At 52.9% G+C, this 25,431-nt stretch overlaps 1 protein-coding gene across 2 annotated transcripts; it reads right to left on the bottom strand.

The window, feature by feature from the left end:
* Nucleotides 1-1,130: 1,130 nt before the first annotated feature.
* On the bottom strand, nt 1,131-23,919 carry Mpp2 (MAGUK p55 scaffold protein 2). Of its 2 annotated transcripts, XM_090350169.1 has the most exons (13): nt 23,833-23,919; nt 21,524-21,586; nt 16,582-16,700; nt 9,084-9,236; nt 8,721-8,870; nt 7,932-8,159; nt 7,300-7,431; nt 7,080-7,185; nt 6,929-6,997; nt 6,582-6,743; nt 5,860-6,062; nt 5,430-5,558; nt 1,131-3,500 (listed from the first exon to the last, which is right to left on the bottom strand). In XM_090350169.1, exons 2-13 carry the CDS (start codon nt 21,552-21,554, stop codon nt 3,324-3,326), a joined length of 1,659 nt encoding a protein of 552 aa, XP_090206295.1. In that variant the 5' UTR covers nt 21,555-21,586; nt 23,833-23,919; the 3' UTR covers nt 1,131-3,323. The 2 variants fall into 2 exon arrangements, with proteins under 2 accessions (XP_090206295.1, XP_090206296.1); XM_090350170.1 differs by lacking the exon at nt 21,524-21,586.
* Between the last annotated feature and the right edge of the window lie 1,512 nt (nt 23,920-25,431).

Raw genomic sequence — 25,431 nt, 5'->3', positions numbered from 1 at the left:
GTAGTACAACATCTACTCAGGACACTCCTGAGTTCAAATCCCAGTAATACAAAAAAAGGGGGACAGCAACATGGTGTAGGTGGGTCCCTATAGTGAGTTGATGAGAAATGCAGTCTTTGTGTTGGGAAGGGTCGATACTTCAGACACAGGGTGCTTAATAATTGGTGCTGAATTCTGAGCCTAGGTGATCTAGGCCCTCACAGTAGCTCTAAATCACCAGCTAATTTGCTCCTACGCTTTGTTACTTATCCCTGTGTGACTGAGGCTCTGGGGAAAGCCAAGGAAGGAAGCAGGACCCATACCTGGGCCATCACAGACACAGTGCCCACCTAAGTAAGCTCTGCTCATGAGGATCCAGTGATATTAGACTAGAGAATGGGCACACCAGGTGCCCTGAAGAGCTCCAGGGGAAGATGGCTGACCCCTAGAGCTAGGTGGATCACACACACACACACACACACACACACACACGCACACCGTGATGGCATCTGGGTGACATCTTTCTTTGGTGGTGCTAGCGATTGAGAGGGAGACATTTCAATATCATCCACGGCCTCTGTGTGGAGCTCCTGTTGACAATCCTAGCTCATCATTGGAAGAGCCGGTGGCATCTTGATACCTTTATAGAATGCAAACCTGAAAACTGGAGCGGTGGCTCTTCTAGGTGGAGCCTCAGGAACTAAGTCCCCAGCCCCCTGAATGTTCCAATTCCTGGGCACAGGCATCCAGGAGTAACTTCTGGAGACAGAATACAGGGACAGACAGAGCAGCAAACACATCTTTCCACTCTAGAATCCCGGACTGGGCTCCCCAGCCCTCAGCTCTCCCCAAAGTTACCCACACAACCCCTGCAGTAAACAACCAGGGCCCAGAAAGTTTTGCTTTCACATTTAATAAAAGGAAATGAAAGAAAACCAGAGGGAAGTAAGTGGCTAAGGGAGAAGGAACGGAAGGGCAACTGGGCTGGGGCTGAGTGTGAACCCATTCTCTTTAGCTCCCCCAAATACAAGAGTCCACAAAGGGAGCAAGGGAGGACAATGACAGTGCTACCTCTGTGAGGACACTCCTATTCCATCCAGCCCTGCCTCTGCCAGGTGAGCTGAGGATGCCATGGCTCAGCCTCCACTGGTGCCAGGAGCACGTGGGGCTCAGCAGGAGAGGCAGGAGGCCATTTGAGGGGCGTGGCCCCTCAGCATCACTACAGAAGGAAGTGTCAGGCCTGCCACATTGGACAGCCACAGGGAATGGCTGGTGCCACCTCTCCAGCAGGCCACAACCCATTCGTCCCTGAAAGACTCCCAGGAAAGTGGGAACTGGCAAATAACTCCATGGCCACAAAGGGGCAGAGAAACAGCCCGTTCCCTTCCTCCTGGTCTCCTGGGAAGAAGGGGAGGGGAACAAGGGAATACTGAACCAAGGATAAAAGACTCGGACTCCAGGGGAAAAGAATATAGACTTCGGGCATGGGTGGCTCACACCTGTAATCCTAGCTACTCAGGAGGCTGAGATCTGAGAGTCGTGGTTCAAAGCCAGCCTGGGCACAAAAGTCCATGAGACTCTTATCTCTAATGAACTGCCAGAAAACCAGAAGTGGCTCAAGTAGTAGTCATGAGCTGAAGAGTTCAGGGACAGGACACAGGGCCAGAGTTCAAGTCCCATGGTCAACCAAAAAAAATATATATATATAAAGACTGAAGATGAGATATGCAAATGAGATGGGAGCCAACTTGACCGCTACACCTCATTTGCATACCATACACAAATGAATTACTGATATAATAAATATATTTCTAAGCTTTGTAATAAATATTTTGTTTCTTCTCTCTCCCCTTCCCTAGGAAACAAACACACAGTGGCTCAGGGGCCAGCTCTGACTGACACTGCAGCCAAGGCTGACTGGACACACAGAATCCGGAGGCACAGGAATGGGGGTTCTGAGGGCACCCTGACAGGACAGACTCACACCAGGAAGGATGACAGGTGAGACACCCCGAGGACATCTAGGACAGTATTCTCTTCTTAAAAGGGATTCACCTATTTTACAAATGGCCTTTCCCCCAGGACTGGAGGTGGCATTCAGGACAGGGGACAATGGGAATGTTGGGGAGCACAGCTGGGGAAGGCCAAGCCTCTGGACTGTGGGATGAGGGTCTTGCTAAGGATGGAGCATTTTGGGGGAACTCCCCAAAAATGGAGTCCAGAGAGAAACCTCCAAAATAAAACTACACTTAGTTCCCCTGACACCCCCCTCCCCCAAACTGAGCCTGACATACAACAACAACAGGGCTTAGAAACACACACCAGCACTGAAGCAAGCGGAGCCGCAGGTTGCACAGGCTGCAGTATGAATGGTGCCCCTGGAACAGCATAGCCAGAAGCTGCTGGAGGACACTTTGGGTCTCCAAGCTTGCGTTCACAAGTCCCTTCACCTCGACCCTGGCAGCCCTGGTGTGAACAGGCCTCCTGAACCCCATCAAAAAGAGCCAAATAGACAAAACTCCTGGATAGAGAGAATGGGTCTCCCCACTATAGCCCTGGAGCCCTCTGGTCAGTACAGCAGGCATCTGAGCACAGGGCTCAGCCCTCCATCACACACATACACTCCTGGGCTGAGCCCATCAGCCACTGCCAGTCTCACCCTCTGGGGAGCAGGGATGAACTGTCAAGGGCACAGGGGAAAGGCTGTGGAGAGACTCTGGCAGTGAGAAGCTGTGGGTGAGGGAGGGCAGGGCAGTGTGCGCCCTTTCCAAGGCAGCGGAGGGCCACGCTGCCCGCTTGTGACAACAGCTGATGGTTTGTGTCCTCTAGCCTCCAAACCGGTACCACTGCCCAGCTCTCCTCGATGGGCCAAAGGAAACAACCCAAGGCCTGCTTGTAGGACCAGGGGTGAGAGATGGGAGAGCTCAGGAATGGGGTCGGAGTGGTCAATCTGGAGGAGTAAAGGTGATTGGAGAGAGGTGGCATGGGGCCACTGACCACGGCTTCCCCAAGCAGTTTTGCTCTTCTCTGACTGAGCACTCTGGGGGTGACTCTGGCATAGTCCTGGGAACAGCTTGGCCCCTTAGGGAGAGACAGCTAGTGGCCAATGGGCCTGGGAGTGGACAGCACCTGGGCACAAAGCTGCCCCATGAACACCCAGCCCCCTGGCAGTGCACGCCTCGGTGCTGAAGCTAATCTTAGTGCCCACCGGGAGCTGTTACCCAGAAAAGCCAGAGGTGGGGGCTGAAGACCGTGGCTGGGGGTGGGGGGTCAAGGGCGGGGAAAGGAATGGATTCAGGTTCTAGGTCACAACCCAACAGGGAACGAATTCCCGAGGAAGAGGCTCAGTACACCCAGCTGACCGGCACCCACTGGGGCTCCGTCCGCAGCTTCTCCATGGCGGCCTGGAGCTCACGGAAGGTCCTCTCGAGGTTGCTGTTGACCAGGCTGAGGTCGAAGTAGTGCCCGTAGCCCCTCTGGATGCGGCTGCTCTCCTCCACTGTCCGTCTCAAGTCTGCTTCCTGTGAGGCATGGGGGGGTTAGGGGGCAGTGGGAGCTGCCATCAGACAGTGCCCATAACTCACCCCCAAAATCAGGGATCTACAGCCTGCACTTCCCCAAAGTCCTCAGCACAGTGCCTGAAGATTCCCTGGAGTCTCCAAGGAGACAGCAGCCCCTCCCTGGGTACCCCAGGGCAGAACTCTGCAATTGGGGTCAGATGGAAGGAAGGAAGGAAGGAAGGAAGGAAGGAAGGAAGGAAGGAAGGAAGGAAGGAAGGAAGGAAGAAAGGAAGGAAGGAAGAAAGGAGGGAGGGAGGGAGGGAAGGAAGGAGAGAGGGAGGGAGGGAGGGAGGGAGGGAAAGAAATAAACTATAAGAAGTACTCAGTGTGCCACTAAACACTCTGCAATGCAAAGAATCTTCTCTTAACCAGTGATCCTTGGCTAGGCAGGGATGGGGAAGAAAAATTGAAAACTAAGTAAGTCAAGGGCCAGGAGTTTGGCCTAGTGGTAGAGTGCCTGCCTAGCAAGCACAAAGACCAGGGTTCGATTCCTGGGTATCACATACATAGAAAAAAGCCAGAAGTGGTGCTGAGGCTCAAGTGGTAGAGCTCTAGCCTTGCGAAAATCCAAGGACAGTGCTCAGGCCCTGAGCTCAAGCTCAGGACTGGCAAAAAAAAAAAAAAACCACTAAGTAAGTCAAGAGAAGCTGCTGCCCAAAGCAAGCAAGGCTCAGTGGGGATGGGGGTATAAGTTGACTCCCTACAGCTTCTCCCCACCCTTCCTGCGGCTCAGACAGCAGTCTGAGAGTTGCAGTAACATGTGTGGCCAGCAGATGGACCCCTAAGCTCAGAACTCTGCAAACCTGACCCATCCTGGGGTACTGCAGCTCAGTGCCCTGGAGCAAGGTAGACAACCTTTCCACCAGGATCTCTCTGGTCTCAGATACCCACACATGCACCTAGCTAGCCTTCCATTTTGGTGTCCTCCCTCCCTTTGGCCTTCTCCTGGCAGTAAGCTTATGAAACCATCCCTGCCCACCTTTGCCCCACCTATATTTCACTGGCCCTCTGAAGCTTCCCTTGGCCAGTAGTCTGTCCCTGCAAAATGGCTGGAGCTCTTGTGCCTCAGGGTATCTGTGACTAGGCATTTCCCTAGTCACAGGCTTCCCTTTCCATACCTATAAATCAGGAGTCAACAGTCTTCCTTCAGTGGTAGAGCTCTTGTCTAACATGTGCAAGGCCCTGGGTTCCTTCTTTAACACGACACACACACATATGAAAATCTCAATCCTATGCTGGTACATGCCTGTAATCCCAGCATTCAGAAGGCTAGCCTGAGCTATATAGTAAGTTCCAAGCTAGCTTTTTAGGATTTTACTAAAACTCTAAAAAACAAAAGTCCTACCTCACTGACATGAATGGGGATCTCTCTCCTTCCCTACACCATCCATTCATCATCCTCCCCGCCCCCCTTTGTTATAGAGCTTGAATTCGGGGCCTGGGCATTGCCCTGGAGCTCTTTTGGTCACAGCTAGCATTCTACCACTCTACCGCAGTGCTATTTCCAGTTTTCTGGTGGCTAAGTGGAGATAAGAGTGTCATGGATTTTCCTGCCCAAGCTGGCTTTGAACCGTGATCCTCAGATCTCAGCCTCCTGAGTAGCTAGGGATACAGGTATGAGCCAGGCTTCTGTTAGCTTTTTTGTTCAACACCAGAGTGCTACTTCCAGATTTCTAGTGGTTAATTGGAGATAAAAGTCTCACAGACTTCCCCTGCCTGGGATGGATTTGAAAGGTGATCTGATCCTCAGATTTCAGCCTCCTGAGTAGCTAGGATTACAGCAGTGAGCCACCTTCGCCTGGCTCCTACACCATCCTTTTTCCCCATCACCTGGAGCCTGTCCCGGTCACCATCATCAGACCTCTCCCGTCACAGCTCAGGGCCACTCACCGTGAGCTGCTTGGTGGATACTCCACTCTCCAGTGCAGCCCGGTTCATAGCCCGCAGAGTCTCAAAGTCAGGGGCCTCAATGAACACCACATAAGGGACAAACTCAGCTGTCCTCAGCACCTTCACTGCCTGCAGGAAGAGAACAGAGTGGAGAGTATATCTCCACATACTTCCTGGAAATAGAAGGCTGGGTGGCAGGGTGGACACCTGAGAGTGGGTGAGAAAGGGGCATCTGAGATTCTGGGCCATGAGTCCTGCATTTGAATGATAAACAAACTGGACAAGCAGGGAGTGAGGGTCTAAGAAGCTGAGAGAGAGCAGGGCTTCTGGTGGGCTGGGTCCCTAGCAGTAGTTGAGGGGTACATGGGGCTGCTTGGGAGACAGGAGGGGAAGAGAGTACCAGAGAGCACACTGGCAGGCCAGGCCGTACCTGAGGGTTGACATCCAACACGCACACCTTGCCAGCAGCCACCACACCCCGGATGGAATCGATTCGTGTGCCATACAGATTGCCCTCATACTCGCCATGTTCCAGGTAGCGCCCAGCACGGATATCAGCCTCCATTTCCCCACGAGACACAAAGCTGTAGGCCTGGCCTTCCCTCTCTGAGTCCTTGGGCCGTCGGGATGTGTCTGGGGATGAGGAGGGAGAAAAGACCCAAAGGTCACAGGCAAGACTCACCATTGCAAACACACATGCATATGTTCTTGATGAGTCCTCCATGTTCAGGCCTGGGAGTGAAGCCTGTGCTCCATCTTTCCAACACAGCTGCCTTCTTACACACCCCTGCCCAGAAAGGCAATGTGAGGCCCAAAACCACAAGGACAAAGCAACTCTGTGGAAAGCACTGGGGCCTGCCTCCAGGTGGTAGAAGCGTTCACCCTCAGGCTGCCATCACCAGCACCTCGCTCAGCCTCTGTTGGTCCCATTACTTCAGGCCACACTCCCTTTTGTCATGGCTTGTAAGCAAATGAAAGGTGAGAAAGGGAAGAGCCACAGGCTGCCCCCATCCACCTGTTCCTGAACCTGCAGTTCCCTCTACCACCCACAGAGGGCGAACACACCACAGCTCACACATCCCCTTACTCCCTTTCAGGGAATCCACCCAGTTCCCTCCTCCAGACCCCCCCCTCCACCCAGCTCCCACTCACAGGGTACTGTGGTGCCATAGCGATCTGGATCCCACATGATGAGTTTGTTCTTCAGGCTGCGCCGGCCCACACCCTGCGCCCCAATCAGCACCAGGGTTTTCCGGCGGAAGGGGGGCATGCGAGCCACCTCCTCGTAAATGAGCAGCTCGTGACGGTCAAACTCTGGACACGGGGAGATGGCACCGCTCATCAGGCTGCACGGTGGGGGAGGGGCAGAGCACTCAGGGAGGTCGAGGCTAAAGGGTTTGGGAGTATGGGAGAAGAGGGGAGAACCTCCTCGGTAGGGCCAAGGCTGGCAGTCTGGGGCAGGAGGGAATAATCACAGGCCCGGAGGTGCTCATACACACCAGCATTCTTGGTGGTCAAATACATCATTCGCTTCTTCTTCTTTCCTGAAAGGCTGCCGCATAGGGTCCCTGCCGTATGGAGGTGGGTGAGTTGAGGCTGCCAGTTTCCATACCACAATCCCAGATTAGGGCTGGGGAAGTGAGCTCCTACCTGTGGTGGGTGTCAGCTCCAGGTCCCGTTTGACGAACGCCTTCCGCTTCTCCTCCAACAGCTGGCTGGGAATGAGCCCAGCACTGCCCCCTTCCACATGGCAGGCCTGCAATGATCATGTGTCCAAGATCTGCCTGAGTGAGAAAATCCCTCCATGGTCCCTCGCCTCTCCCCCTTCCCACCATACCTGGAAAAGCTGCCAGTAACACCCAGAGCTTACCTGCCACCAGTTGGCATCGTCCTGGTTTACGATCTGGAGCAAATCGCCAGCACTGAAGCGCAGGCCTGCTTCCTTGCAGGGGATGAGGCTGTCTCGCACTGGCTCATAGTCGAAGTGGCATTTAACAAATACCTGGGTCCGAGAATTGGTGTGGGTTAAGGGAAGGAATAGAAGGAGTCTCTGATGGAAGGGCAGTTGATCCCCTCCCCAGAAGACTGATGTCTCCAAACCTGTCCACCCTAAGTCCCAGTATTTCTTGAAACATAGAAGACTCAGGTTGAGGGATGAAGAAACTGCCTGGGGTGGAACTGGCCTCAGGATCAAGGGGATAGGGTCACCAGGTAGAGGACCCTGGGACCTAACACCCTTATTGCTCTGGCTACCACCCCCCTCCTGGAACAGAGGGCTCTAAAAAAGATAGAGCTGCAGGGATGATGAGAGATAGAGTGGGTGGGAGGGCGGGGGAAGGATGGCCAAGTAGCCCAACTTCTGCAACCCACCAATCAGGAGATAGCTGTCCAGGGCACATAACCACCTCCCCCTGCACAGAAGGAGCCCTCACAGGTGGGAGACTGGGCCATCCTTTGGGCCTTGTGAGGGTTGGAAGGTTAGGTTTTAAGACCCAGACCCACCTGACGAGGCAGATGGGGCTCCTGGTAGCTAGGTAGGATCTTGAGGATGACGCTGCCACTGGCACTGCGCAGGAGCTCCTGCAGCGCCCGGGGGTCGCTACCCACTGGCTGCCCATTCACTTCCTTGATGATGTCCCCCACATGTAGCAGGCCTTGCTGGGCCACCATGCCCCCGTGCAGAATGCGTGCGATCACCAACTCGCCACCCTCCACCCGAAATGTCACACCCTAAGGAACAGAAGGTGTATGGAATAAGGCTTCCAGCCAGAATCTTCAGCTGGGTCTCCTAATGCATCTCCACCCTTGCCCCCACACACCCCGCTCTTCCATCCTCTTTCTCCCCCCCCTCCCACTTTGTATACAGGTACTAGGGCTTAAGCTCAGGCTTCAAACTCGCTCTTTGGTCTTTTTGCCAAAAGCCGACACTCTGCCACATTCTATCACTTGAGCCACACCTCCACTCTGGGCTTTTTGCTAGATCCCTGGAGATCAATGTCTCAGAGTTTCAAACTGTGATCCTCAGCTCTCAGCCTCCTGAGTGGCTAGCATTACAGTGGTGAGCCACTAGCATCTCACCTGCTGCACTTTACTACCACAAGAGGTGTTAAGGAGCCCTAAGAAGTCCTGACCTACGTGTTCGGAGCTCGGGCATCTGTGCTCTCCTGGGTCTGCATAAGACCTTCCCTGGGCAAAACTGAGCCGATCTTCATCCTCAGCACCTCCTAATGTTTCCTGCCCCCCAATGGTTATTCTGCAGATACCACCTCTGGCCCTGCCTGGGCCCCTCACCAGATGCTCTCCTGCAGTCTTGCGGATGCCCACCATGCGCACCGCATCTGGAGGTACCGGCTGGTTGCTGAATGTGGGGTCCAGGCCAGGGCTGGGGGGTGGTGTCTCATAAGTCTTGGAGGCCACTGAGTCGTGCGTCTCCAGAAGGGACTGGAGAAATGATGAGAAAAGGGACGCTAAGGCAGTGCCCTGGGGATCCCTTCCCACTGCCTGCAGGCCCCTCCCAGTTCCTCCATCTGGAACAGCCCTGCCCAGGGCCGGCCTGCGTGCCCCGCCCCCAGAATCTTGCCCCTCCCTGAAGAGCCCCGCCCAGCGCCATGCCCCGCCCACTCCACCCCACAAACAGCCCCAGCCGCCAGCCACCTGGAAGTGCGGCTCCTGGAGGATGCGCGCCAGCTCGGCGGCGGTGCTGCTCTGCTCTGCCAGCTGTGCCAGGTCCCGCAGGATCTCCTGCACCAGCTCCAGGTTGTTGTCCCGCACAGCTTCCAGCTTCGTCTCCTCCAGCCTCTCATGGGCCTGGGTATGGGGACAGGACAGGTCAGGCTGGCTGCGTCCTGGGAGCCCTGGGATGTGAAAGTGTCCTGCCCACAGCTCCGGGCATCCCCTCACCAACCAGCCCCTGCCCACCCCGGAGTCCTGACTGTGGATCCCCACCCACAGCAGAGCCTTAGGTTATCAGCTTCCACAGTTCCCACAGGCACAAACACACCCACAGACTCGCTTGCTTTTCTTCCCCTAAAATGATTAGTGCCCGGGCTCTAAGTTCAAGCCCCAGTACACACACACACACACACACACACACACACACACACACACACACACACACACACACACACACACACACACCCCGAAAGAACTCCATCCCTTCTAACCTTATTTAGACTCAAGTCTTAAAAAGGAATCATTTTCACCAGTTTAGGCTTTCTTCTAGTTCGTTCTGGGAGCTCTTTGGTTGGTTGATCTGGGTTTTGTTTGTTTGATTGATTTTTAAATCAGATTCTCCATTCTCTTGTCTTAGACTTCCAAGTTTTGGGGCTGCAGGCATGTACTACCATGCCTGACTTATTATTTGTCTTCCTTCTTTCCTTCCTTCTTCCCTTCCTTCATTCAATCAATAGCATCCTGAGTAGCTAGAATTATACTCATAAACCACTAGTACCCATGGAAATCTTTAATACTTGGGGGTTTTAGTGTAACTAGTTTGTTGTCTATTCTTCTAACCTAAATATGTGCTCTAGAAATCACTCTTTTGCTGCCACATGGAGATCTTCCCTATTCTTCCTGTCTGTGTGCAAGTACCAGGGCTTGAACTCAAAGGCAGTGTTCTATCACGTGAACCATTTCTCTAGTGTAGCTTTTTTACTAGTTTATTAGAGATAAGAGTCTCTTGGTCCTAACTTAACTTCAATCCTCAGATCTGAGCTCCTGAGTAAAGATCATACACACATTGTGCCATTAGGTATGGCTTCCCATTATGTGTGTGTGTGTGTGTGTGTGTGTGTGTGTGTGTGTGTGTGTGTGTTTTGTCGGTCATGGGGCTTGAACTCTGGGCCTGGGTGCTGTCCCTGAGCTCTTCAGCTCAAAGCTACCAACCTACCCTTGAGCCACAGTCCCACTTTCTAGTGATTAATTGGAGATAAGTGTCTCATGACTGTAGTGCCTGGGCTAGCTTTGAACCTCGATTCTCAGATCACAGCCCCCTGAGTAGCTAGGATTACAAACAGGAGCCACGGTGCCTGGCATGTCTATGTTTTTTAATTACTGCATTTGACTTTATTGCATGACTAGAGTCCTGTATTTTATTCATTCATTTTGAGTATTTAGGTTGGCTCTAGTATTTTGCTATTGCAAATAAGACTGTGGCAGATAACTGTGTTAACCACACACACACACACACACATACACACACAGAGAATTCTGTATCTGTGGAGATCTTCCATGTTAAGTTTTGCAGAACCAAGCAATAAATACATTTGTGGTTTTCTTACTATTGACAAATTCCCCTCCTTAGGCTGGGCCAATCTGCCTTCCCTGTGGCATGATGAGAGATTTCCCAGATGATCAAACCTTTAAATGTCTGCCAATTCCATGGATGAGAAATGACTTTTCAGTGAGGCTTAATTTGCATTTTGCTTATCACAAATGAAGACAAGCATTTCTTCATAATTTTAAGGACCATCTGCATAAATCTATTTCTGTGTACTGTCTGTTCATGGTTTTTGCCAATTTCTCTATTTATTTCTTTTTTTCATTTTTAAATGTTCTCTCTATATTGAGATTAGCCCTTTATTTATGATACTTCTTGCAAATCATTTCCCTTGAGTTTGTCATATGTCTTTTGATTCTGCTTATGGTGTTTTAGCCTTGAATAAAAAGTTTTTTAATGTGCTTGAATTCAATTAATCTCTCATGTATCTGACTTTTAAAGCATGAAGTGGGGGGCTTTCCCTACTCAGTTTTCTTCTAAGATTTGTTTGGAGTTAACTCTGGTATGTAGCCTGAGACTCCAGTTTGATATCTTTCAAAACAATGACCAGATAACCTAATGCTGTTTATTAAAACTCAATAAGAAAATAAAGGTGAGAATGAAAGCATGGTTATTTTAAAAAATAATAAATAAATAAATAAAAATAAAGGCCAGGCATGGTGGCTCACACCTGTAATCCTAGCTACATAGGAGGCTGAAATTGAGAGGATTGTGATTCCAGGCCAAACTGGGCAAAAAGTTCACAAGACTCCATTTTAACCAGTGGTTGGACACAGTGCTACACACCTGTCATATCATCTATGGTAAGAAGTATTTTTTTTTCTTTTTTTGCCAGTCCTGGGGCTTGAACTCAGGGCCTGAGCACTGTCCTTGGGCTTTTTTCCTCAAGGCTAGCACTCCGCCACTTGAGCCATGGCACCATTTCTGGCTTTTTCTATGTATGTGGTACAGAGAAATCGAACCTGGGTCTTCATGCATGCTAGGCAAGCACTCTACCACTAGGCCAAACTCCCGGCCCCAGTAAGAAGCATTTTAAAATAGAAGTATCATAGTACAGACACAGAAAGCAAAACTATATGTCAAAAAAAACAAGGGCAAACATGAACTGGAGGCATGATTCAGCAGTAGAACACTGGCCTAGCAAGCATGAGACCCCAGGTCTGAGAGAGAGAAGGGGGGGGCTTATATTTGGACATATGCATACAGAACTACTTATAGATAAAAATATAACATGTCTGAAATATATTTTAAGATAATTCAGGAGAGAGGGCAGCAGGTAGCCAGATAGATGCATGTGTTGTTAATGTTGAGTGGGGTGATGGAAGGGACTGTTTATGAGATCTTACTATGATATCCAGGTTGGCCTTGAACTCCTGAACTCAGAGATCCTCCTTGTCTCTGCTTCCTGAGTGTTGGAGTTACTAGGAAAAGCCATCACACCCAGCTCAAGTCAGAGAGATTTCACTAACACATGGTAATAGTGTGAGGATTCCATGAGATACAGTGCTGAGCATATAGCAGGTATTCAATAAAGGCTAGATCCGGGCTGGGGGAAACATAGGGAAGGGACAAAGGAGTCTCACTTGGGCACAAGAACAGGCCTCAAAGAGTTGCTTCCCCAGAGCCCTGTGTGATCTAGTCACTGAGCTCAGCACAGCCCATGGGACCCGTGAGTGGGAGATGGAGGTTTCCCGAGGCTCATTACTGTACCCAGAACAATGTTATGAATCTGCCACCAGAGTTTGAACTCAGGGCCTTATGCTTGCTCACATCAACCATGCCTCTACTCTTGCTTTTATTGTGCTGGGACTGGAACTTGAACTCAGGGCCTCACACTGTGGCTTGGCCTCCTTATTCACAACTGGCATCCTACCACCATGCTCCAGCACCTCTAGTCTGACATTATGCTGGATTTAACTGGAGATGGGAATCTCACAGACTTTTATTCCCCCGGCTGGCTTTGAACTTCAGTCCTCAGATCTCGGCCCAACCAGCCCAAGAAGGCTTACTTTTTGGAGTCTGGAAGACTTTTCTGCCCCGGGGCTGACTTCAAATCACAAATCTTCAGCTCTCAGAATCCCAAGTAGCTACTATTACAGACATGAACCACCAGTGGCTGGGCTGGTTCTAGTTATTTTTTACTTTTAAATGGTAATCACGTACAGCTGGGGGCAGTGGCTCACGCCTGCAATCCTAGCTACTCAGGAAGCTGAGAGCTGAGGATTGCCAGCCTGGGCACTAAAGACTCTGAGACTCTTACCTCCAATTAGCCACTAGAAAACGGGAGTGGGGCTGAGGCTCAAGGGATAGAGCAGTAGCCTAGAGCTAGAGAGCTCAGGGACAATGTCCAGGGCCAGGGGTAGGGCATTAGTAGCCTTAAACTGAAGAGCTCAGGGACAGCACCCAGGCTCAGAGTTCAAGCAAGCCCCGTGACCCACAATAAAAGGGGGGGATCATATAGTTTATATGGGATTCTAGATACTTATACAGTGATACCAAAAGAAGATACCCTTTGGAGAGAAACACACAGGTGCCAGGCCTCACTGGCTCTTCAATTTATCTAAAATAATATACATACTGAAATGATACCTTTTTCCCTTTGTTTTTTTTTTCTTTTAGTTTTTAGACAGTTCTGTCTTCTTTACCTTCTGTATATCTTTGGAAGAATTGGAGGGAGGATTCAGAACTTGAGGAAAAAAGAATGAAAAAGTGCAGGAGTGGAGTGCAGCGGACACTGATGAAAGCGAACTATAGAACTTGTAGGTGGAGATGGGAGGGAGGGACTGGAAGAGAGTGAGGGAACAGAAGACACTGGATGAAAGGAAATGTACTCATTAGTTGACTCATGTAATTATAATCCCTCTGTACATCACCTCTAGAATAACAATAAATTAATAATAAAAAAGGAAATCATGTCGCTGGAGGCATGGCTCAGAGAAAGTACTGACCTACCTCAGAACCTCAAAAAAAGTAAAAATAAATTATATACACACACATATGTATATATATATATATACACATGTTCCTGAAGACATGATTTTTTTGTTTAATATTACTAAGAAAGAAAAATCATTTTTACTGACAATGACGTTGCTAAGGCATTCTTACTTTTCATATAAATGATCCATGCACCATGCATACACTGCAATGGAGAGGCAGCAAGCCCCAAAGCTAGGAGAATAATCAGGATTTCTATGGTAACCATTTGTATCATTCTGCTCTCAAACTAATCCTCAGCAAAGCCAGGCTAAGCCAAGCTCAGGCTCAGGCTCTGTATAGACCAGAAGCTTAGGCTAGGTAGAAGCTTGAGCTAATTACTGGCAGAGCCAGAGTCACACCTGCTCTGACAGGTAATCCAGAGCCTCTGTGCAAAGCCCTGTGCAGAGCCTCCTGGCTCTGTGCAGAGCCAAGTGCAGAAACTCCACACAGCCATTTTCTTGAAACCTTTGACCCTACTCTCCCCATTCTAACCCCTCTGATCTTGGCAGAAAACAACGAACTCTCACTTGAACCCTAGGGACAGATATCAGTGGCTCATGCCATTAACCCTCTGAGAATTTCCATGTCTGCTCTTAACTTCCCCAATTCCACAGATGGTGACATGTCTAGGACATATCCTAAGTCACAGTGTCCCCTGCAGCAGGACCTGCTTCTGCTACCGTAGGGCCAGCCACAACCTGGGATGAGTCCCCACCCCTACAGAAAAACCACCACCTGGCTCTGCTGCCTTCTCTCTCCCAGCCAGCCACCACTCACCGCTCACTTCCCGTCACTCTCCCCACCATTCACTGAAAACCCTGAGACTGCCTCCATCCTCTTCCCACACCAACACCTGCTATTGCCTGGATTCTGAGGTCCACAAGCCATGCCCACCCACACCACACCTCCATGTTCATTCCTAGGCATCTTTACCATTCACGACCTGCCACTCACAGCAGCCACCCTCCATGAAGTCCTATCATCCCCAGAGCTGTCTTCCTGGGAATTTTTTTTACCCCCTAACTTCTTTCCTTTGACCTTGGTCTTCTCTTCCATCTATAAACTCTAAACACTCTGATCTCAGCACAGCCGAGGCTTTCGCCTCCATTCTTTCCCTGTCTCTCTGCCTCCTTTGGTCCTGAGCCTCAGAGGTGATGCCGAGAGCCATTCTCCAGGCCCTCTCATGGCTCCTTCTGCGTCTTGTGGTCTAACACACACCAAAGCCTCCCTCTTCTTTCTCTTTGTCTCTAGACTGCTCTGGGAAATCTTTGCCTCCCACCCTGGGAAATCAGCATCTGCCCTGATGGGCCAGGCTCCTGTTCATTTGATTTCATGTCCCCTTCAGTGACTAGTCACAATCATCTCTAAATCTCCCTACACAACCGCAGAGCCCTAAGTCCTGAAAGACTGCCCTGCCTCCATTGCTAATTCCAAGCCTGAATCTGCAGCTGCCACGTCCAAGGTCTGCCCCCCGCCCCCACCCTGTGTGCTAAACCCCACACCAAACACCAAGTTCTACCTGTACCAGATGACTCTTAGCGGTTCTAACTGGAATCACCACACAACCCCCAGTTAGTCTCTGCCACCCCTGAAGCGACCCTCCACAACCTGACACTTCCTTTGTCTCACACCTGAGGCTCCAGCTTCACAAAAGCACATTGTCTTTGCACATTTCCAGTTTCTTCTCACCTTGCTGTTCGTTTTTTGTGACCCAGGACACCCTATCCCCTGCATCCTCCACACTCAGCCAGATGACTCTTCCTCCCTCCATGAAGCCTCTCCAGCCATCCTCCCCAGAGGAGCACCATGTTCCACCTCCCCGCTAAACACCTAGTGATATTGCTTTTGGGATGGCCATTACCAAATTGTTCCATTTTCTCCCTCTCTCCCACTCCCCCCACACACCTGTCCTAGGTCTTGGTCTCAGGGCCTGGGAGCAGTCCCTGAGCCTCTTTGTGCTCAAGGCTAGCACTCTACTATTGAGTCACAGAGCCACTTCTGGGATTTTCTGAATAGTTTATTGAGATAAGAGCCTCCATGGGCCTCTCAAGTAGCTAGGATTACAGGCATAAGCTACTGGTGCCTGGTTGCCATTTCTTCTTCAGTGTGTGTGTGTGTGTGTGTGTGTGTGTGTTCAGTCCTGGGGCTTAAACTGGACCTTGCCTTCTCTCTTGACTTTTTTTTTTTTTTTTTTTTTTTGCCAATGCTGGCTTGAACTCAGGGCCTGAGCACTATCCTTGGGCTTTCTCAAAGTTAGAGATCTTGAGCACAGAATCATTTCCAGCTTTTTCTAAGTATGTTGTACCAAGGAATCGAACCTGGGTCTTTGAACACGCTAAGCAAGCACTCTACCACTACGCCAAACTCCTGGTCCTCTCAACTTTTTCACTCAAGGCTGGCAGTCTACCACTTGTGCTACACCGCCACTTCTGGCTTTGGCTGGTTAACTGAAGAGTCTGACAGGGCTGGCCCTAAAACCACAATCCTCAGATCTCAGCCTCCTGAGTAGCTAGGACTATAGGTGTGAGCCACCAGTACCCAATCATGGCCATTTCCTCTTTTGCTGAGTCTGTTGTCCCACCTGATCCACCTCCTGAAATGCCAAAAGGCAGAAGAATGGGCAGGGCAAATGGGAAGTCCCGTGCATAGGCAGGCTTCCTACCTGTCAGACCCTCCACAGCCTTGATGCCATCGAACATCCATCCAACGTTCACTAGCCAGGTACAGGGGAAGGCCCTCCCCCACACCTCTGAGCCTTAGGTTCATCACGTGGGCATGATAATCTTCCTCATACCCCTTCAAGAAGCTTCTTATGCTATATGCTCCATTCCCAGGGACCCCTGTGGCTCCCCAGTCACTCCATCCTTGTGTGCCCCCCTCCCTGGAGCACTATACCTTGGCCAGGGATCTGACTATGGGGCTTTCCATGATGCCTCGAAGGAAGATCAGGTCCAGCTCTGCAGCGCCTGTGGCATTGGGGAGGGATCCCAGGTTGTCCAGGACTTGCTGCATGGCTGGAGGGGGAAAGTAGGCAGTGAGACACTTGGATACCAGCTGGGCACAGAAGACAAAATCCCACCACCATGCATCCCTCTCCCCACTTCCCAGCAGCATGTCCCTCTCTCCTCACATAGGCACCGCACTTGGCCCTTAGGAGTAGGGGAAGTTTTCTTGGCTTGATCCTCCATGCTAGGTAAAACCAGCCTGGGCAGGTCGGGGATCCAGGCAATAGGAAGGAAACTCTGAGAGTTTGGGGCCAGAGGTCAGGTTCTAGATCTGCTCAACCCCAGAAAAACACAGGCTTACCCCTCAACCTCTAGACGGGCTGAAACCTAGAAACTCAGCCACCTGCATCTGGCAGGCTCAGGGATGACAGACAATGCTTAGCATTTGTCCCCCGAGGGCAGGTCCAGAATCCAGCAGACAGATTGTAAGCTATACCACTAACTCAGTGTAGCATGACACAAGTCCCAGTCCCAGTCTTTGCCTTCAGCTCTGACAGATAGTAATCTATCTGCCAGAAAATTTAACTTAACTGACAGGAAGTCATAGCTGAGGCCTGGAACACTGGCAGGAACTGGAGACACAATGCACTCTGGGCCTAGGCTGCTGTAGACACCCAGGGCAGAAGAGATATAACCAAGGCTGTGAGGACACCTGAGGATGTGGGCTGCCTGGCAGAGATGGATGCTCTAGGCTGTGGTAGATTGCAGGGGAAGAAAAGAGAGAAGCAGCGTGTGCCCAGCTGGGGGCAGAGATGGGCAGGGGGTATCATTACTCTGCCACCCTGCCACCCACGTCTACATCTGTGTAATAGCACCCGGGCCCTGGAGGAGGGGTACATACACTCCCAGTACCTCTCAACGCTCTTGTCAAGGCTTTCCCCTCCCCTAAGGACTGAAACTGGAGCTGGTAAAGGAGGTTCTGGGGCTCCTGTTTACCTTTCCCAGAAACAACATTCCAGGTCCCTCCTGTGCAAGCCTGAGTCTCACAAGGGTCAGACTGTAAGGTCCTCCATGGGCTCCAAAAGGCGCCAGGGCAGGTGCCTGTCCTACTATGCCAGGGATGCTCTCTGATCATAAACTCCCCAGCAGCAAGTCATTGGGGCAAGGAGAGGAAATCATCCAGGGGAGATGACGCCCTTAGCCCAGGTCAGCTCCCCCGGTAGGCCAGGCCCCCAAGCCTGGATCCCAGGTTTTTGGGACGGCAGGGACCCAGCCTTCTTCTAGTGAGCCCTTTTCCAGCCTCCAAACCTTAGGGTAGAGGGTAAGTTAAGGAGAAGCCCTCTCAGCCCCCGCCCCCAACTTCCTACCTTCCCTCCGGAGCTCCGCTTCCTCAGAGGAGCCCAAGGAAATGCCCTCCAACGAGGCCTCGCTGCCTGGACTGCCAGCCATAGCGACCCTGGCCCCGGGAAGCCTGCGCGCTGCCCGCCCGCCTCCCAGGCCAAACCCGGGCAGCGCTGGAGAAGGCGGGACTCGGGGAGTGCTGCAGAACCAGCCAATGGCAAGGCCCCGCCTGACAACAGCCTTGCTGATTGGCCAAAACCCCCACCAGGCTGCGGGATGGGAGGAGGTGGCGGGAGGAGGGCGGTGGCGGGGAAAGATGCCCTGACCCCCACCATTTAGTACCAGCTAGGGAAGCAGCGGCTCAAAGAAGGTGTGGACGGCGGAGGAAGCACGTTTGGCCGGGTGCGGCGTCCAGGAACCCTGCCTCTCAGCCTTTCCTCAAGGGGCTTGGCACCCCTCCTCACTGGAAGTCCCTCCTCTCCAGCATCCCATGCCATCTTCTCCCCCAGCGCTACGACCTCTGGTTTGCGCTCTGCCTCCTCCAGCTTCAATTACAGCGATTCCTCAATCAAAGGAAGCCACCCAAACCCACTCTGGGTAGGTCCAAGACATAATGGTACTTTGGTGGCCTAAAGCAAGTACTTCAAGCTCAAATGCTTCCCCTTACTTGTGGCTCAGCTACCACCCACCCTGGTGAAGGGGAGCGGGTGGAAGAAAGAGGGGGACATCCCTGAGGCAGGGAAGGCCCAAGCCCTTGGAGCCCACATCTGGCATCTTCTCCCCGTCTCTCATCAGCTCTGCCCTAGGGTGAGGGTGATACCCAAGAGACAAGTCAGATACCTTGGAATCCAGGGAGAGAAAAATGCAAGGGTACGTTTATGAAGGTGGGGGAGCACTTGACAGCTACCCTGGCCCTGTGCCCTGTTCCTCTGAGTCCCTGAGCCTCTGTACTCATGAGGCCTTAACTTGGAGACTTGCTGCAATCACCAGTAAACCATTCCCTGAGGAGTGGCATTAGGTCACCAGGCACCCTGGTTGCCAGGGCAGCAGGCAGATTATACACCAAGACAGTAACTAGGGATGCAAGAAAAATTTAAAGAGACAGCTCTATCTGAAAGTAACCCCACATCCCTACCTTGTTTTTTTTTTTTTAAGGAGTAGAACCAGGAGCAGATGGGTGCATGCCTGTAATCCTCGCTACTCAGAAGGCTGAGATCTGAGGATCACAACTTGAAAGCCAGCCCAGGAAAGCTTACTTTTCTTATTTCCAGTTAATCATCAAGGAGCCAGAAGTGGTAGAGCACTAGCCTTGAGTGGAAAAAAGCCCAAGGGACAGTGCCCAGGCCCTGACTTCAAACACCAGTACAGGCACACTCAAAAGCAAGTAAGCAAACAAACAAACAAAAGAGGAATAAGTCTGGTGATGGGGGAAGAGATGAGCCAGGAGTAAGCTCTCCCAACTCTTAGCGCATGCCATTACTCACATATCTTCCAATCCTCCCTCCCCCTTTTCCATCGCAACATTCAGGTTGCATCTCTCGTAGAGATGCATTCTTCCCTCCAAACTGACAACTGGACTGACCCGTGGGAAAGAGTAGAGCCTCCATAGCTCCATCTCTGTAGAGCCCAAGGAAAAGATGTCTGGGAAAGAGGGAGGAATGATAGGGAAAGGAAAGAAAAGGAAGACATAGGCGGAAGGGGAAGAGAATCTGATCTCAGCCAAGCACAGCTCATTTTGAGCACAGCTGTTTGTCAGTCCCACGAGAAGTGAAATGAGGATCAGATGATAAGGAAAATAATGCATGCATTTGTGAGGCTGGGAACTAAGATACCTTTGGACAGCTGGCTGTGGGTAGAGGAACAGTTTGTACTTTTTCCTTTGAATATGAGAAGCCAAGCTGGTCACAGTGGCTCATGCCTGTAATCCCAGCTACTCAGGAGGCTGAGGTCTGAGAATCCAGCCCAGGCACTAAAGTCTGTGAGATTCTTATCTCCAATTAACCCCTAGAAAACTTGGAAGTGGTGCTGTGGCTCAAGGAGGAGGGTGGTAGCCTTGAGCTGAAGAGCTCAGGGACAGCACCCAGGCCCATGACAGACAAGAAGAAGAAGAAGAAGAAGAAGAAGAAGAAGAAGAAGAAGAAGAAGAAGAAGAAGAAGAAGAAGAAGAAGAAGAAGAGGAGGAGGAGGAGGAGGAGGAGGAGGAGGAGGAGGAAGAGGAGGAGGAGGAGGAGGAGGAGGAGGAGGAGGAGAAAGAGGACAAGAAAGAGGAGAAAGAGAAGGAGCAGGAGAAGGAGGAGGAAGAGGAGGAGGAGGAAGAAGAAGCCATTGCCAGAAGTAGCCCCTGGCAGAGCATCCAGGGGCTGGCCCCAGGAATCATTTGAGAAAGTGAGTTCCATCCCCCTGAGCTCTACTCCCTATCCCCCGCCAAGCCTGCTGTGCTCCCAGCCAGTGGTTTGCAGCTGGGAAGCCAAATTGCTGGGCCTGCTCCTCCCTCTACATCCCTGCTGGGTGCTTTTAATGGGTTTACTGGGCAGCCCAAGATGAGGTACCTTTAATCACAGGCTCAGGGATGAGTTTAATTAACCCCTAAGCAGCTTACAGTGGGGCTCAGGCAAAATAGAGCAGGGGAAGAGAGAGAAGAAGTGAGGTGGGGGGTGGGGGGCAGTAGCAGATGGAGACCCAGAGCCCTCCAAGATTGCAGGAGCAAGAAGAATACACATGCATGGAGATGCTGCCTCTCTTGGGAAATAAGACAAGGCTGCCACAGATAGGGCTCAGGCACCTAGAACATTCAGTGGCAGGAGGAGGGCAAGGCCCAGGACCAGGAAAGAGCTGCATCTCCACTGGGAATTTCTCACCACTCAAAGCAAAGCCAAAGCAGCTCTACCAGGCTCTTGGAGAGCCTCGAAGCAAGGAATTTAATCTGGTTGGTCCCCAGAAAGCTCTTACAGGTACATGAACCACTGGAAGGAGATTCATGATGAGGGCCCATCACTGTCATTAGTCTCCTCTAAGATCACTTAAAGTGAGGAACAGTGACCTTGTCTGATCACCTTGACGGACAGTGGACAGGTTATCCATGAGTGGTGACGGACATCAGGCCGTGAGATCAAGGACATAGCAATAGCCACAGAATAACTGTGAACAGTGCTGTACTCTCCTTCTCACCCTCCTTGGTCTCTTTACAGCAGCAGAAATGAAAGGCACTTTCTATGAGGCTTAGCTGGCTGGTTTCAGGGCTTTCCAGCTTGTCTGAGCAATCTACCCCCTTGCTGGAAAACCTGATATCGTGGCCCCTGCACTTACTTCCAGCTGGTCTAAGATACTTTGCAGCTCTGGACTGGTCTCTCCTCCAAGGCCTGGCCCTCAAGTCCCTCCTGGGGACAAGCTACAAAGCCACCCCACCTCTTCTATCCCCAGCACAGAGTCCAGAGAGGAGATGGCGTGGGTGAAGGACTGAGCAGCAGTGAACTGTGGGGGTGTTGATCTCACCCTCCAGTGAGCATCCTCTGAACTGCTGAAAGAAGCTGAGAGGCTCACCCCCTTCTTACCAGACTCGGAGTTGGTGGCAGCAACAGGCATGGTGAGGTCTCAAAGGCTCTGAAGTGTCTCCCCTGGAGAGGGGAGAGAGGAGGATAAGAAAGGAGCAGAGCAAAGCAGGGCATAGGAAGAGGAAGGGGTCCCCTGGAGGAGCATACACACAGGAGGGAGACAGCACTGCCGAGAAACTGGGAGCTGGGTAGTCACCGTGATCCCAAGTGTCCTGGGTAGGAACAGCACATACCCCTTCTTGGAGGAGGAGGAAGAGGAGGAAGAGGAGGAAGAGGAGGAGGAGGAGGGAAAGGAGGAGGAGGAGGAGGAAGAGGAGGAGGAGAAGGAGGAGGAGGAGGAGGGGAATCAAATTTCTCAGGGTCACAAAACTCGTTGGAAAAGCTACAAAGAACAACCACACTTTATGACTCTAAACAAATAGCATGTGTGCAGGTCAGTGAACCCCTAGAGTCCTAGCTACTTGAGAGACAGCAGTAGGAAGGTTGCTTGAGCCTAGGAGTTCAAGACCAGCCTGGGCACAGTAATCAAGATTCATCTCAAAAACAAACAGATCAATGAAACAGGTCTTTGCCTGTCATTTTTGTTCCTAAGTGGAGGTAGGTAAGCAAGCCTGGAATCGCTTCTCATTCTTCTAGGCTAGGGGACCAGGTTACCCTTCATTCTTTCTCCCCTTGCCTTCCTGGGCATGTGCTGCTGTGGGGGGGGGGGGACTAATTCCCTGGTTGCCATGACAACGGGAGGAAGTGGCTCACAGCAGGGGTGGGGGAGTAGTGGGGGGAAGCAGCTGGCAGTGCCCACTTTAGGATTGAATGCCTGCTGGCCTCACAGAGTGGGAGAGCCTTGGCTACCTATGTCACCTCCTTCTCCCAGGAGGATTCTTCTCAGAGGAACCACTATCCCAATAGAAAACTCTCCAGCTCCATTCTTCTCCCAGGCCTGAGCAGGTCACCTGAGTTCTGGTGGCAGAAATGACAAAATGGGGGAATCTCTTCCTCTTGGACCTGCTCCTGAGGATGAAGAAGGATATTCCCCTCACACTGGCACCCAGGCTCCAAGAAATGCCCAGGATCCACTATGCCAGCCAGTGCCCTGGAGAGTAGGAGGTGCCTTCTCCTAGCTGGAGCTGCTCTCCCCTGTCGCTGGTGCAGGTCAGAGGGGAGGACAGGAGTCCTTGGCCTAGAGCTGGAGGTGGGAAGAGCCAGGGGGGACCCTGAATGGAACCCCCATGACCTGCCCTGGAGATGTGCCCAGGCTGCCTGAAGTTTGTCCCTGGAGAACTGGTTCCCACGCTGTCCCTCGCTCTGCCCCACCCCCAGCCGAGCTTCAGAGAGGGCAAGGCCAGCTGTGTCCACAGGAGAAGGGCAGTGCCAGGCAAGCCAGCCTGGCTTTGTGCCAAAGTCTTTAACTCAGGCATCAGGGAACCCTCACCCTTTATTTCCAAAAGCCTGGGCCTTTCCCGCTTCAGCCTCGAGGTGGGGAGGCTCCACACCCGACGGTGAGGCAGGGGGAGATTTCCTGCAGCCTGCCCACCCATCTCTCCATCACCGAGAGGTGAGGATGGAGGGAGGTTTGACAAAGGCACTTTGGGGACCCAGGGGTCACGGAGAGGGCTGGCCACCGTGAGGGCGGGAGGACACGGTCTCGAGACCAGGCGGACGTGCCGGTACTCACAAGCAGATCGCCCCCGCCCCCCCCCCCCACGAGCCCGGGGCCGGCGCTAGGACCCGGGGGAGGGGGGCGTGCCGCGCGCCCGGGGAGGAGGCGCGGGCCGGGAGCCGCGGGGGGGGGGGGGCGGGATGAGGTCACCCGAGGATCCCCCCCAGCCCCGCGGCCGCCCTCCCCGCCGCCCCCTCACCGGGTCCAACCTCGTCCCCGGGGCTCCCGGCTTCGGGCACGCGTCCTTCGAGCTCTGCCCCCGCCCCGCCTTCTCCTGCTCCAGAGGCAGGGGCGCCGCGCACCCCCTCCCCGGAGCCCCCTCCCGGGGAAGGCGGCGGGGCCGGGGACCCGCCGACCCCGCAGAATCCCGGCCTAACCCCCCCCGCCCCGCCGCCGGAAGCGCCAAGGCCCAGGTCCTTACGTAACGCGGGGATCGGGGTCCCCCGCTCACCGCGCCGCCGCCCCCCCGGGGCCGCGGGGGCCCACCACGGGGGGGCGCGTCCGGGGAGGGCGGGGCGCGGCTCCCCCGACCCGGGCCCCCCGAAAGAGGGCCTGGGACTGGGCGGGCGGAGGCTCGGGGAGCGGGGCCCGGGACCCCGAGGGTCCCGCCGGGACCCGGGGCCGGGCGCTGAGCCGAGGCCCGGACACCTACCTGCCGGCGCGTGGTGGAGGCCGCCCGGCACCCCGGCACCCCGGCACCCCGCGACTCGAGCGCCGCCCGGCTCCGCGTTCAGTGCCTGTCAATCGCCAGCCCGGCTCTTAAAGCGGCAGGGCCCGGACTGCGCGGGCGAGGGGGCGGGGACAGAACGGGGCGGGCGGGGGTGGGGGCGGAGACCGGGGACCGGGCGCTGGAGAGTGCCGCCCCGTAGCTGGCGGGTGGGCAGGGAGGTGACGGCGAGGAGGCACCCCACAGACCACGACCTCCCCCCACCCCACCCCACCCCGCCGGGGAAGCCCAGACGCCTACCCACCGGGGTCCCTCAAGAGGGCGGCTGTGCCCTAACGAGACCCGCCCCTTGAGGGAACCCTGGGCGCTGCACCCCTGGGCCTGGTTGAAGTCTGTGGGATCTACGTGGTCTTCGGGCCTCCTGCCCATGACAGCCGTTCAAAACTTAGGATGGTGAAATCCCTCAGTCCTAGAATTCCAAGAAGAAAATCTGGAGGGAGGGAGGGAGGAAGAAAGAGAGAGACAGAGACGGAGAGAGGAAACAGAATGTCTTCACGTAGGGGGGTTAAACGCCTATTTTCGGCCTATATCGGGGAGATAACCCAGGTCTCCCCGTCCATGAAATAAAGTAAGAACTAACTTGCTATCCTTCCTACATCCTGTCAATAAGTAACTCGGGGGGTCCAGGGGTGGCTCTGTAACCCAGCAGCATTTAGCATGAAAGAGGCTCAGCGTTCAATCCCTAGCACCACAAAGGAGAAGGAAATAAAAGGTTAAACCTACAAGTCTGCAAGAGCTCAGCTCCTGAGCTCCACCCAGACCTGCTTGCAAAAGATACCAGCCGGCCTCTGAATGCTGCAGGCTGGGAGGAGGGGTGTGGGGCAGGAGAAGAGACTAGTTTTCATGTGACGTGCCAGCCCACTGGGGCCAGCCCAGGTACTTCTTTGCCCTCCGTGTATCCTTCCCCCCACCTCCACTTCTCTCCAATTGTCCCCTGCAAAGGGGCCGGGGAGAATCTTTCTGCTTGCCCACTGGACACCTAAGACCTTTCTGATCTTAGGACTGCAGGCAGGAATGTAAACAGATCCTGTCAGGATGTAGATATTTCTGGCATAAGGAGTGGGTCCTTCATGTATATTATATGTGGCGGGCAGCATGGCCTAGTGGTGACATGTTTGCCGGGCATGTACAAAGCCCTGGGTTTGATTCCTTGGTGCCACATGCACAGAAAAAGCCAGAAGTGGTGCTGTGGCTCAAATGGTAGAGCTCTAGCCTTGAGGAAAGCCCTAGGACAGTGGTCAGGCGCTGAGTTCAAGCCCCAGGACTGGCGAAAAAATATATATATATATTATGTGTGAAAAATGGGGGGGGGGCAGAACTTTTGCCTAGTGGTAAAGTGCTTGCCTAGCATGCACAAAGCCCTGGGTTCGATTCCACAGTACCACATACATAGAAAAAAATGGAAGTGGTGCTGTGGCTCAAGTGGTAGAGCTCTAGCCTTGAAAAAAGCCCAAGGACAGTGCCCAGTGCCCCACGACTGAGGAAAACACAAAAAATGGGAAATGGGACACTGATATCTGTCAA

The sequence above is a fragment of the Megascapheus bottae genome, chromosome 17 (assembly GCF_031878675.1).
Source record: "Megascapheus bottae isolate mThoBot1 chromosome 17, mThoBot2.hap1, whole genome shotgun sequence".
Classification (NCBI taxonomy): Eukaryota; Metazoa; Chordata; class Mammalia; order Rodentia; family Geomyidae; genus Megascapheus; species Megascapheus bottae.
Note: the sequence above shows the minus strand (reverse complement) of the source record. Positions and strands in the feature narration are given on the sequence as shown.

What these genes read in the sequence shown, in the direction of transcription:
- Mpp2 (XM_090350169.1), bottom strand. Translation starts at nt 21,554, where the DNA reads ATGCCTGTTGCTGCCACCAACTCCGAGTCTG. An exon ending in AGCCCCATCTGCCTCGTCAG is followed by an intron (nt 7,432 to 7,931) that starts GTGGGTCTGGGT and finishes TCTCGGACCCAG; the next exon opens with GTATTTGTTAAATGCCACTT. An exon ending in TATCCACCAAGCAGCTCACG is followed by an intron (nt 3,501 to 5,429) that starts GTGAGTGGCCCT and finishes CATGCCTCACAG; the next exon opens with GAAGCAGACTTGAGACGGAC.